This window comes from Salminus brasiliensis, chromosome 22, assembly GCF_030463535.1.
Source record: "Salminus brasiliensis chromosome 22, fSalBra1.hap2, whole genome shotgun sequence".
Lineage (NCBI taxonomy): Eukaryota > Metazoa > Chordata > Actinopteri > Characiformes > Bryconidae > Salminus > Salminus brasiliensis.
In genome coordinates, this window is record NC_132899.1 from 29,109,938 (window position 1) to 29,124,337 (window position 14,400).

Genomic DNA, 14,400 nt, shown 5'->3' on the forward strand with positions numbered 1-14,400 from the left:
TCTCTAGGTCTTTTTTGGCAGTTATATCAGGAGAGCAAAAACACTGAAATACTGATTGCTGTTGGATTCCTGCTGATACTGATGCTTCTGTTTTACATATGGATCTTGGTTCACGGTAGGGCTTGAATCATATTAACCAAAATAAGCAAGGTTATTTTTGTCAGCTGCATTCTGTGCAAAATTCCTACAGGCTTAGTTCCACATACTAAATTATTGAACAGCTAACTAGCTTTCATGTCATTTCTTATCTTGTGTTGTACAATCTTGATACACTTTCTCCAGCAAACAAGAACAGCAGCAGGCAAATGGATAAGGCGACAATAGTACGAACAGTTGATAAGCAGTGATGATATATTGTGTTAACGGAAATAAGATTTACTTCCTTTACATCCTAATTTTTTATTTTTCTTTGAATAAACATAGTGGTCAGTCAGCTTTAAAAACACTGGAACCTTTCAAAAACATAAAAAAACTATAATAAATAAACTAATACATGTAAACAATACATGCAATGATACAAATATTTCTTAATGTTTCTTAAAAGTAGCACGCATTATTTTAAATTCATGTCTTTTCTACAACAGTGTTATTTTAGGAACAGTCTTTCAAAAACACATGGGGCATAATTTTGGCAACAAGCAAATAAATGTACATCTTTAGATATGTAGGTATGAGGCTAGACTCTTGATGTAAAATCCATCAACATGGGTAAAGCCAAAAATGTGTTACTTCACATGAGACAGGATGTTTTAGCTTGGCCAGGATTAGGTAGTGGTTATTTTATCAGCTGATAATTTCTAAGTTGTAATAGGTTAAATAATCATAGAAATTCATAGAACAGGACGTAAGAACAAACAGTAAAGAGGCTGGTAAGAGAAGCAAATGGGACCCCAAAAATCACAGTTGCACAGTTCACTTGGATCATACCATCCCCTTGTACCACCTCTTCCCACACTAGCATTAGTGGTGTTAAGTTATTCCTCTACTTCCCCCTCAAGGCTCATTAGTTTCACATTCTACAAATGTGCAGTGTTGAAGTATGTACAGGAGGCAATCCAGGTTATTGCATTTTGTGATGATAATTTTCATTTACAATGTTTTACTTGATTGATGTTGATGAGTCATTTTCTATTCTTTTTTTTAATAAAGGATTTAAAAAAATCCAGCGAGGAGGACTACTGAATTACATTCTTACAGAAATCATTAATGTTGGACGAGGGATCATTTTGGTCTTTTTATATGGCCGTCATACCAGTAAGTAACAGAGTAACTGTGTTTTTGAGTAAAATTGAAATGACCCAGTTTCTTTCTGCAATGTTGGACATTGTAAAATAGAAAGTATAACCATTATCAAAATACTGCTCGAAGTGTCTACTTTCTGTACTGTAAATCTCCAGAATTTTAATGGAGTAATTTATTCTGTATAATTTATTGTTTGCATCAAAATTACATACATTTTATATGCTCTAACTCTACACCCCTTAATGGCTCAGTTTAATAATTTAAGCTAATGTAACTAACTAATCAGAAATGTCAGATTTTTCAGCTCCAGTCATATACTGGACTAAGCCGTGATGTTGAAGCATATTATTCTCTGTTTTAGCAATATTTTACTATTTAGTTAGGTAATTACACCAGCACAGGACCGTCACTCATACTCATATGCACTACACTAGTTGTGATGATCTCTCTCTCTCTCTCTCTCTCTCTCTCTCTTTTTTTTTTTCCCCCAGATAATTTTGTCATGATCACCCTGGCCTCTCTGCTACTGTGGATTTCTTTTTGTGGATTGCCATGTAAGTTTCTCTACTGTACTCATATTCAGTTGTCAAAGGACAATTAATTATGCAGAATGAATTATCCATAATAATATATTTTAAATGGAAACATTCTGTATAATTCTTCTATAAACTTTAGTTTTTGCCACTTTGAATCAAAACTATATAAGAATTCCTAACGTAAATGTCTTGGGATGGGATGTAGTTTTAACAAGCAGCACTGATGTTTTTTCAGTGTCTTTTTAATGCCAAAGTGCTGGATGGGTTTTATACGTTTTGGATTTACAACAATTTTATTCTTTTTTGGGGATATTTAGCATGACAGGCCTGACCCATTACTTTGTCCTCATCAAACTTTGTTCTCCTCTCCGTTCACAGCCATAACATGAGATTATATTATTTTGGTTAGCATAGGAGTAACTGGAATGTTTTTCAGTAGTACTGGTTTCATCTGATAATATTTCTTTTACCTTTATGCAGACCTCTCTAAAAGAAGACAAAGTTCACTGGGTACGTACAGGCCTACTGATTTTTTTTTCCAGTACCTTAGTCCCACAATTGTAAAAGAACATATTAATTTAGTAATTATAATATTATAAGTTGTAATAAATGACTGTGTAGAGTTAACAGATTCACACGGCTTTAGTTTCATTTGTTTAGATGTAAGGATGATTAAATCCATTCTTTAAGGAGTGCCTTTAATCTAATCTAACTCAGCATTAAAATAGTTGCTAGTGGTACTGTTTTTCTTCTTATTGACTATTTATTTATTCTTATTGATTATTATGCATCAAGTTGCATCAAACAAGTACAAACTAGAGCATGTGGAAATATGTTTTCACTGCTCCGTGCCTGATTCGTTAAATTGTCATATGATTTGAGCACAAGTGATGAATCTGCTTCTCTGCATGGAAACAATTAGACATACTTTGACATATCATTTGCAAATCATTGGAATATTATATGCAAGTGGTGTGTCCCAGTGTGATGTCACCAGTTCTAATTAACATAAAATATATCCTTTTCAAGAAAATATCTTTCAAGAAGATATTTTAATACTGAGCCAATGACCAATCAAATCAAATCATTTCACAAATGTGAAGGTGAGGTAAAAAATCTTAGGTGTATAGTCCCTTGCAGTAGGTAAATACACAACATACACATTAACATGCAGTACTTCACTGTTTGTTCCCAATGGGAGATTGTATTAATATATAAGCTATAAAATGTTGTACACCTTACAGTTTGTATAGAGGGACTCTTAGTGAGCATATAATAATATGATCTTTTTATATGTGCAAAAGCAAGAGACAAAAGAAGGGTAAAGCAAAGTGAACCCAAACAAAAGTGTACAGAAGAGGATAAACAAATGCTTTCAGTAGAGGAGATAGATCTTGTTTAAGATGTTTGGATTCGATCGTCTCTGGTGTTTTCGTTGTTGGAATTTTCCCGCCATTTGCGTATTATACTTTTCACCTTTACAGCCACGGTGGCGCAGTGGAAATGCACTGTACTATCATCACCAAGGCTGGGGATTTGATAGCTTGCAAATTTACTGTGTCACACTAAGCACAAGCTTTACCTTTCACTTTATTACATGTATATAAAACCTTGAAAAAGAAAAAAACTGCACAACTTGTTTGTTTTCAGAATACCATTTTGTTTGTTTTCAGTTTTGATCTGGATGACGGTTGTGTTAATCTTAGAGGGTCTAAATGCATCGCTCTCTGTGTACATTCATAATGTGGTACTTGAATCTGATAAAGGTAGGTCTCATTTTATAAGCTTTGGTAGCTGGAGGTTAGCAGATTTTTACAATATAGTCCCTGATTAGCAGGCTTGGCCCTGATTTTTACCCAGAGAGCAGCTGTATATAGAATAGGAAAACCTGCCGTATGATCTCACGATCATGATAATACATCATTCTGGATAATTTGTTAAAAAAATGTCTTCTTTTTTTCAGAGCACATAGGGCTGACCTGTGTGACTGTTTATCTCTACATTTTGACTGTGATTCTGCTCTTTGAATATTTATGTACTTTCTATGGTAAAGTATTCATTGTTTGCTCTGACCTTTTTTTTTTAAGAAAAACTGATCTTTCTTTTTCAAAGCTGTATAGAAAAAGCTGTATAGATAATGGCACTTTTATTAAAGATTTATGTGTCCTGATTAAGATTATAATCATAAAGTACCAGCGCAAAAATGTATTTCCCAGCAACACTAGTTTTAGTACAGACATTAAACCCACTGATTTTGAGGATTCGCCTAGTATAAAACATGGTGCCAGAGGCTGAAAGCTGTATATTTTCCTTCATAAAGCCATTTTTATTAAAGATTTATGTGTCCTGATTAAGATTATTTTAAAAACACTGACCGTAAAACTGCCTCTCAGCCACACTAGTCTGAAGATAGACACTATCGCCATATTGTCAGAAACTCACAGCTTTTTCCTATTTTAAAAGATGTGTATGGCGCCAGTGGTTGAATGATTTATTTTCAGTCAGAATGTCAAATTTCTCAAAGCTTCACATTGTGGTTAGGATGCCAGGGGGCTTCAAGTAGGCCAAAGATGTTGGTCATGGCAGTGCACATGTCTGAGGGTAGGAGGGAGTTAAATATCTCTAAAAATAAGAAAAATTTGTCAGTGAACATTAATACATAAACATTTATCATTTACCAATGCAACTGTTGCTCATTTCACTGATCTATCTTTGCAAATCTGCCCTTATATACATATGATTGACATGAGACATATCATGCAGATATTGTAAAGGACTTCTAGTCTTACGCAAGTGATTTTTAATATTATTCAAAATCAGTGGCATTAAAAGACTACTTAAATTAAAAAAGATCCAAGCCACATTTACAAACTGATGATATTTAAACAGAATTACTTTTAATTGACGTGTGCCCTTTTTTAATTATTATTTTTTTATTATTTGAGTATTTTTTATATATGAGCATAGTTTTTTGTGATTTGTTAATGGCCATATTTGATATTGATTGTGAGTTTTTAATGCAAATGTGCACACACAAATTTATTAAACATAACTGTTTTATGCTAAGACCAAATTTGAGCATACACAACTTGGTGAATAATTGCCATTGTCTTCTAGTGCTGTTTAAATGCCTTCTGACATTTACTGTTTACCTGATGATCATCTTGTGTCATCCACAACTTTACACAGCCAAATACGCTAGAATGTATTGATTCTTTTTGTGGACTGCAGTAGGTCAGTGCTGGTTCATGGTTATTAAAGTAAGGCAATAATATTCAGGACAGTTTATTGCTAATGTTTCACATAGTGTACAAATTTAGCATTTAAAAATAAGTGAAAGTGGGGACATAGCGCCCCCACAAAGGTGTTGGACGTCATTAATAAAACAGTAGTTCAGGATTAATTTCCTGAATTTTACATCTAGGTTTGTTAAAGAACTTGGGACATGGCAGGTTTAGTGTCAAAAGTATTGGAACAGATCGTCTTAAAGTAAATATCACTTAATATTTGGCTGCATATCACTTGCTTACAATAACTGGATCAACCCAACAATCGACTGACAAAGTGCATTCTTTTCTCCTGATGCTTTTCCAGGCTGCTGATTCTTTCAGTTATTTGTTTTGAGGATCAGGAGATAGAATTTATGCTCAGTTTAGTTAAACTGATGAGGTCACTTTGAGATTAATTATTGTTTTATATAAAATCCATTCAAAAATGATCCAGAACTCCAGATTTTTCCTGCTGAGTGGTTTGCATTTTGCAGTGTTCTCAAAGTCTTATTGGAATATTGAATTCTGATTTTCTTTACAGCTCTCACTCTTTACCTAGGACTGGGCTGTTGGTACGCCTGGTTGTTGGTACACCAGTGGTTTCTTTCTTTTTCAGGACATTTTAAATTGTAGAACTGGCTACGCCCAATACATGGTGATTCCCCTCTTTTTCAAATTTCCCCCATATACAACTCTCTGGTCTTCCTAATCCTTTTTAAGAAATGCAGGCTTCACTTAAACCAAATAGACTTTCAGACCTATTGTCAATCTTATAAGGCAACAAGAAACACGTCAGTCACATGTTCTAATACTTTTGTGCACGAGAAAAATGTGAAAACTCTTCTTGTCTTTTCCTTAATCCTGTTGTATGCCTAAAATCCTTTGTAGTCTTATGCAAATCAACGAGTTTGTTAATATTTATTTATTCAATATTTGTTTTCCTTTACATGGCCCATCTCTACACAGAGTCTATGAGTAGCGATACACAGCGATCACTGGGTAAGTATAAATCCACACTGTTTAGACAGTTAATATGCACTGCAGCAGCTCACTTTAACGTTTGTATGCTAATTGCATGCATTTACATTAGAGTTTAATGTGTTTTTTCAGGATTCATACTTTGAATTGCATATACAGTTGAAACCAGCAATATACATACACTATATAAAAAGAAACACATGCATTTTGTTCTCACTGTCTGACATGAATTTTGAATAAACTTTTCCCGTTTTAGGTCATTAGGTCATTTGCTAAATGCCAGAATAATGAGAGAAGGGAATTTTTAAGGCGATTCTTATTACTCTCTTTAAAGTCAAAAGTTTAAACACTAAGATTACTATGCCTTTAAACAATTTGACAGCCCATATGATGATGTCAGGTCTTTGGAAGCTTTTGATAGGTTTATTGACAACATCTGAGGTAATTAGAGACACACCTGCAGATGTATTTTAAAGCACACCTTCTTTGTGTAACATCATGGGAAAGTCGAAAGAAATCAGCCAAGATATCAGGATTGTGGACTTGCACAAGTCTGTCTCATCCTTGTGTGCAATTTCCAGATACCTGAAGGTGCCTCGTTCATCTACAATTATAATTACAAACAATTATTGTGAAGATGCTGGCTGAAGCTGGGAAGAGTGTGTCATGATCCACAGTGAAACGAGTTCGTTATCCACATGGGATGAAAGGCCACTCTGCCAGGAAGAAGCCAAAAGAAACATATAAAAGCCAGATTAATGTTTGCCAATGCACACAGGGACACAGACGTTCATTTTTGGAGACATGTCCTGTGGTCTGACAAAACTAAAATTGAACTGTTTCCATAACGTGTGGCCATAATGACCATCATTACATTTGGAGGAAAAAGGAGGAAGCTTGCAAGCCTGAAAACACCATCCCAACTGTGAAACACGGGGGTGGCAGCATCATGTTGTGGAGTTGTTTTGTTGCAGGAGGGACTGGTGCACTTCACAAAATAGACATATGGCACCATGAGGAAAGAACATTTTGTGGGAATACTGAAGCAACATCTCAAGACATCAGCCAGGAAGTGGAAGCTTGAGGGCAAATGGGTCTTCCAAATGGACAATGACCCAAAGCAGACTGCCAAACTGGTTCTAAAGTAGCTTAAGGAGAACGAAGTCAATGTTTTGGAGTGGCCATCACAAAGCTCTGATCTCAAGTCATGTCATTGTGTTACATAAAAGTGTAATATAAAAGTTTAATGTGATGTTATTCCAACGCAACTTCATATGATCCAGTTACGTCCATGGGAACGCACACAGGGCTAAACAGATTGGATTTGGAATGTCCATAGAGTAAATTCACATGGATTGAGAGTTTAAAACATAGACATGGCGTGAATATTTTTTTTCTGCTTCTAATAGAGAGGCTAGTAAACACTTGTTTAATCAAACTTTTCATTAATTGTGTATTACATGCCTCTCTACACACAGAATCTGTATTTGGACTCTGGGTACAAGATGAAGGTAAGTATAAATTCACCATTGTTTAGAAGGCAGCAGTTTAACTGAAGAATGTTTAAGATAAAAAGTTCAGACTTGGTACAACTGGGGAAAAAAATACCACATGCAATTTTAAGATGAGTTCAACTATCAGTAGAACAATGTAAATTAAAACGTTGGTTTAGATGAACAAGAGCTATATCAGTTTAGTCAATTTCCATCAAAACACTTCAAATCTATTTCTGTTCATGGACACCCCTTCTGATGAATGCATTGAATGCATGCTGACAAAGCTGTGCAAATGCACTCTGGAATGATGGTGCTCCATCCGATATGTTTGGGTTGAGTTGGGCTTGTGATCATCCAACATCCTGACCTCATTAACACTATTAGCATTAGAAGCTATTCTTTTCAATGGGTTTTTGTCAGTGGCATGTTGCCCCAGACGTAATTGACTTGACATCAACCATTTTTGCTTCATGTTAGCCTACTTCTGGCACCAAATATTTTAACAATTGGATTTTAGGGTGTTATAAGTTTCACATACAAACAATAGTTTCTACATTTCTATTCAAATAACTTTTCAATATCAATCTGTTTACAGTTACACATCTTCATTTACTGCTTTTACCTTGTCTTTAACATTACTCTGTTGTGTTGAAGTAAAATTGACCCAAAGAATAAAATTGTGCTCATACAATACTATCAACATCAGTTAGTAACTGAACATAATATATATTAACAATAATAAATAATTATTTATAATTCATTATAAATAAGAGTAATGAATGAATTTAAGTCTTGTAATCAAATACGTGAGAAATATAAATGATTCATATAAAAATATATACAAATATAAAAATATAAATAAATCAAACTCCAGCTACTGTTTACATTATGTTTAATGAAGAGAAGATGATCCACAGATACAGTAAACGGATTGGACCAGGTCACAACCAATAATAAAGAAGGCAGATAGCTACATGGCCTAGGCAAATTCGTAGTTGAGAAATAGTAGTTGAGAAGTAGTTGGTAAATGAAGCAAAAGACCAAAGACAAACAGCGGAAAACTGGTCCAAAACAAAATGAATTCATACAGTAGAAAACCATTCGGTACGCTTTAGGAAACGTCGGCAGCAATACGCAAAGAGACAAATCAGAGAGGGGTTTAAATACGCAAACAAAGAGGCAGACAGAGGTGAGGGTTATCAGAATTCATGTGACGATGAATGTAAGAAGCTTTCATGATTGGCTGGTCGAGGGAGGTGACAGTCATGTGAGTCTGGGGGGAATCATGGGTCAACTCAAAGGATAGTACAGAGTCCACCCTTTACGTCTGCTGCATTTACTGCATTTATTTTTAATTCTGCCTTTTTGTGTTGTTCCGCACTTGTACCTGTACCTTATGAGTTCAATACCTGCATGCTGTAATGTGCCAGCAAACAGATTCAGATGCTCGCAGAGGTAAAAGGTAAAAGAGGCTTTACTAGTATGTCTGTAATCCAAGGTTTTAGCAAAAACAAGCCAGGGTCAGTTCCAGAAAGCAAAGCAGAGCAAACTTCACAGGCAGAATGTCCAAAGGGCAAGGCAAAAACACATGAAAGGCAAAAGGGCCATACACGGGATAGAAACGCTCAGTAGGTCACCAAATCGGGATACGATACTTCGCATGTATCTAGTCTAAAGCTGAACTAATCTGTAATGATCACTACAACACAGGTGATACAGGTTAGAACTGGCTGGGAATGTGGATGGAGATCTGGAGTTAGGTGATAAGTCACGGGAGATATTGAGTCCAGAACCACCGAGTGACACACACTTACACACCACCACAGTGGACTTGAAGCAGTGAAGCAATAAAGAATTGGCTGAAGTGTGAACACAGGGCACAATTGCATTTAACAATACACCCATTTCACACTGACCTATCCATTTACTGAACATGCAGTTTAAACCAGTGGTCCTTTGGTGACCCTGTCCTGCACATTTTAGCAGTTCAGTGCTTTAACACAGCTACTTCACCTCAGAAAAGGTGAAATTTCAACTGCTTGTTTGGATTAGATGTTACAGCATTAAGAATACATGGAATACAGTACAACAATCTCTTTTTTCATTAACACCACATCATGTATTACAGGTTTGTCACTTGTTGTGATGTACTTTATTTGTGCTGTGGGTCTCCCCATTGTGAATGCTATTGCACTGGCAGTGGAAGTGATTGTGAATGCAACTCAAAGTAAGTGAGCTCTACGTTGTCATTTCCACTTCTTACAATATAAGGACTGATCATTGTGAAATGAGCATTCAGAAATGTTTCCTAACCCATATAAAATATGCTTACACAACACAAGAAACATGAATATCTATTGTATGTTTTTGTACATGGCCTAACTAATGTTGCAACCAATATATTCTATCAAATAGACAGTGACGGTACTCTAAAATAAATTAATGAATTGAAGGAAAAGCCCATTAAATATTTTTTTAATTTGTTAAATCATACAATAAAGTGAAATAATAATATATATCCTTTAATGTAATTGCAATTTAGTTTCTTGGTTTAAAAATAATGAATTAAACAACAGAACAGAAGAAACGGGGTGAGGAGCTTGGAGGAGGAGACGGACGAAATCGCAGGTTTTTAATGAAAGGAAGACTAAACAGAACATATAGAAACTAAAGAAATGCAAACAAGGAAACAAACCAAACACTGGGACTAACTAAACAGAACAAAACAGTCCAAGCATGAACACGCACAAGACCAGACAAAGGAAGGCTGAAACAAAGGGGCAAACAAGGAACATCTGGGACTAACAAGGGGTTGTGGCTACAGAGGAGGCACGGGTGGGAACACTAATGGACATGAAAGGCTAGTACAGACAAGACACAAACAGAGCCATGTGCTTACACACAAAACAAAGGCAGGCGTGACACACAGTCTTTCTAGAAGCCATTGCACTGTATTTTTGATCCTACTGATGCTCTGCTGTCTTTCATTCATATTTTCCATTAGGAAATCGGGAGCGTACAGTGGAAGATTTGCGAGTCATCCTCGTAGCGTTTGAATGCGCTTTTTTTGTTTGTTGTTTTACTCAACAAACAGCTACTTTCTGTAAGTAGAATCAACAAACACCAAACAACATAATGAGGTCAGATGAATGAATTGTGCTGTCAATTAATAATCTAATTAGCTGTATATATATATTTTGAATCATGTTATAAAATCAACACAGGGAGAGAATTGTACATACAAGATATCAAGATCTTGATAAGAACTTGTCCATTCATCGTTGCAGATAAAATATGGATGTAATAGAGTAAATCTAGACAGACTCAAGATCAGCTAGGATACACCTCTCTAATTATATGTGCTGATTTCCTGCTAGTGCACATAAAGATTAACAGTTTATTTATTTTAGTAACTTTTTGTCTCTGTTCTTGTGTTGCAGGGAGGAGGAACAGAGAAGAGTAAGTTTATATTTTGCAGGAATAAGAACTAGAAAACAAGACTAATTTTCTTGTTGAATTTTATTCATAGATTATTTTTATTCATTCTTTTTGCTCTCACCATCACAGGCTGAGAGGTGACCTAAATAAACTGTGTCAAAATTGCCAGAGCAAACAGGTATTTCATTTTAAATTTTTAAAACAACAATAAATACAACTCTGTTTTACATTTTACATTAATTAATTAATTTGCTTGTTTGTTACTTTTTTACAGCCTGCAGAGAATAGTGTAGCCAGCCGAGGGGTAAAAGAATCACTTTTTGCTTACACATATAGCTATTTTTTGTTTTCAAAGTTAAGATTCACTATCGTTTTCATCATTCTCCAACTGAGATGCAGCATATGATTAAATTATTGGCTTGCAGCTTGCAAGTAGAAGTTGTATGACTGAAAACAATGAAAGCCGCCATTATGCTCACACAGGGTACTGCATAACTGAATTTTTATTACAATGCTATTATTAATATATATATTAATTTATACTTAATTGTCTTATTTAAACACAGGAGCCACCAGGAGAAACTGTTGCACTACAGCCTTTGAAATCTAATCTAATCTAGGAGGTAAGATGTTTTTTCAGGTCCTTGTGGAACAAAGAATATAGAACATTTCATTTTTGACTCTCAATGAAGTGGAACACAATTCTTTTGATGACGTGTGTTTTTTATTCTAGGTGCTGTGGGATGTTGGTTTTTGTATTCAGACACACTACAGCAAGACCTGACTCTACTGAGAGCCTTTGAACAGATGTGGAAAGGATGTTAATGCTCATGACCAGCACTCATTGGTTGTGATTGAACTGCAGCTGTGGAACCAGAACTCAGACTTTTCTGCTCTCTGGAACTGGGTATTTCACCCCTGAACACTTGAAGGCTAATTTCGCACACCATCATTACAGGGACTTGTGTAGAAACTGGTGGGGCTATTCTTTGGTAATAGATTCTTTGGTCTACGGCCTGTTTAAGGTGTTAAACACATGTAGAAAAGCCCTCTGCACACAGATAAACAAAACCCCAATTCAGTTTGATTTTACTGAATTTTTTTAACTGATGTAACCAGTCAGTGAGTGAGTTTAGTATGTTTGATTCATGATGTCACATGACCTCATTCACAACAGCTGCGGTTAAAGAGATGCTGCTTCAACAACAGTTTCAATTTAGTTTCAGAAAGTTTTGATTTAACGATTTAAAAAGTGTTTAATATCCACTGGAGGAGCTCTGATAAGTGCAGATTACTGCCTGACAGTCAGGTCCACAGACTTCAAGTTGATGGACTCTTATGTTGATGTTTAGTTGATTTCCTGGTTCACAGACTTTCTGTTCTGTATTCATGTTCATGTCAAGCTTCACGGACTGTGTCGATTCACGTTCATTGGTTTAAGTATTCACGTGTGTTTGTTCTGATGATTTGGTTCACCTAAGGCTGGGGTATTTAGGTAGCGAACGCAAACCGAGAATTGCCGAGAATTGCCGAGAATTACGGTTGCTAAGCCGACCTGGAGTGTTGGCGTTTGTTTGCTATATCCTAGATCGAGTTAGGTCTTCACGAGGATGTCTGAGAGAGTCCGTCACGTTCATGAGCATACTGCTATCTGGTTGCTACTGAGTCGCCTCGAGGGTTCGGCTATCCACGTCGAGTTAAGTTTAGTTGTGCCTGATGAGGGCAGGTTTTCGTTTGTTTCTTTTACTGGCACTGCCAGCGTTATTAGTTCTAGCAGTACCTCCCTGTTTTGTTATCCATCCACGCCTAGCTCACTGGCTATCCTCCAGCCTCAGGTGGCTTTCATGTTTTCGCCCCGTTTGCTTTGTCACGTTTGTATTTTGGTTGATCATTAATAAAAAAAACGGGATAAACAGAAGAAAACGCAGCAATAACCCAGGGAATAAAGTCTTGCATCACACCGTCCCTGCGAGTGTTCACCCGTCATTGATCTAGCCCGTCATGACACTGACCCACATGGAAAATGGATGAAAATACAAAAATCATTTTGCCTGCTGTTTAAATAATGTTTAATCATGTTGTTTTGTTTTTGTTTTTTCCTAATTACACTTCAACACTTAACTGACTAATATGAATTCATTTCATGTTGTAGTTTTGGGACATATTGGTGTAGACTGGTATATACAGCCGCCCTATGAGCATTTTCTAGAGCTTTTCTAGAGCCTGGATCCCTGGATGAATCCCTGCTCCCTCGTTTGTATTGCAGTATATATATCCGTGATATATATCCGATGTAGTTTACTAAGTAGCAATACAACATGGATCAGTAAATGAATCCAGACACTGTCAACATCAGAAGACAGTGCAGTGATAACTGGTCACATAAAGAAACTAGCCTTCGCCATTTATCATAAGACACAACGTGAAATTCTGAAAAATGCAGGGGGTCCGAAAAAATGTTTGACCAGAGCCTGGGCCATAGGGTGAAATCTTGACCAATGCCTGTGCTAATCTGCAGTTATTGCTTCTACAGTACAGGATCGTGAGCAGAACACATTAGGTTCTTCATTTGTAACTATATACTATATTGCCAAAGTATTCACCAGCCTGCCTATTGCATGCATTTGAACTTGAGTGACATCATATTTAACCCTATGGATTAAGAATGGGATGTCAGGCCAGCCTTTGCAGCTTTAACAGCTTCAATTCTTCTGGGAAATGCTTTCCACAAGGTTTAGGAGTTTAGTGTTTATGGGAATTTTTTACCATTCTTCCAGAAGTGCATTTGTGAGGTCAGACACTGATGTTGGCCTGCCTCGCAGTCTCTGCTCTAACTCATCCCAAAGGTGTTTTATCAGGTTGAGTTCAGGACTGTGCAGGCCGGTCAAGTTCTTCTACACCAAACTCGCTTATCCATATCTTTATGGACCTTGCTTGGTGTGCTGGTGCTCAGTCATGTTGGAACAGAAAGGGGTCGTCTTCAAACTGTTCCCGCAAAGCTGGGAGCGTGAAATTGACCAAAATCTCTTGGTATGGTGAAACATTAGGTGAACTAAGGGGCCGAACCCAACTCCTAAAAAAACAACCCCACACCATAATCCCCCCTCCACCAAACTTTACTCTTGGCACAATGCAGTCAAACAAGGACCATTCTCCTGGCAACCGCTAAACCTGGACTCATCCATCGGCTTGCCAGACGGAGATGTGTGATTTGTCACTGACCTACGTTGCTCACTAGAAATCATAAATGGAGAATGGAAAAAATATATTTTAATATCACTGCATACTGTAAAGTTTAGAAACTTTTATGATTTTAATGTTTGCAGTGATTTTAATGGTTGACTACAAACTTAAATGTTTCTACCCCCATGCTTCACAGTAGGTATGGTGTTCTTTGGAGGAAGAAAAATGCTGAGTTGCATCCCGACGAGTTGAGTTTTT

General features: G+C 36.4%; 1 protein-coding gene across 9 annotated transcripts in view; it reads left to right on the top strand.

Annotated features, from left to right (window-relative positions):
* LOC140543711 (uncharacterized) overlaps nt 1-12,924 on the top strand; it is a 43,578-nt gene extending 30,654 nt beyond the window's left edge. For 4 of the 9 annotated variants that reach the window (XM_072666892.1, XM_072666888.1, XM_072666889.1 and 1 more), the window contains 15 exons: nt 8-115; nt 1,150-1,254; nt 1,734-1,796; nt 2,259-2,288; nt 3,452-3,544; nt 3,742-3,825; nt 6,014-6,046; nt 7,504-7,536; nt 9,650-9,748; nt 10,526-10,624; nt 10,962-10,980; nt 11,089-11,137; nt 11,234-11,263; nt 11,526-11,582; nt 11,693-12,924. In XM_072666892.1, coding sequence (XP_072522993.1) covers nt 8-115; nt 1,150-1,254; nt 1,734-1,796; nt 2,259-2,288; nt 3,452-3,544; nt 3,742-3,825; nt 6,014-6,046; nt 7,504-7,536; nt 9,650-9,748; nt 10,526-10,624; nt 10,962-10,980; nt 11,089-11,137; nt 11,234-11,263; nt 11,526-11,579 — 899 coding nt within the window. In that variant the 3' untranslated portion in view covers nt 11,580-11,582; nt 11,693-12,924. Of the gene's footprint in view, nt 1-7; nt 116-1,149; nt 1,255-1,733; nt 1,797-2,258; nt 2,289-3,451; nt 3,545-3,741; nt 3,826-5,588; nt 6,047-7,503; nt 7,570-9,649; nt 9,749-10,097; nt 10,625-10,961; nt 10,981-11,088; nt 11,138-11,233; nt 11,264-11,525; nt 11,583-11,692 lie in introns of those variants that run through there. The other 5 variants (XM_072666890.1, XM_072666891.1, XR_011978194.1 and 2 more) reach the window with 5 other exon arrangements.
* The last annotated feature ends 1,476 nt before the right edge of the window (nt 12,925-14,400 follow it).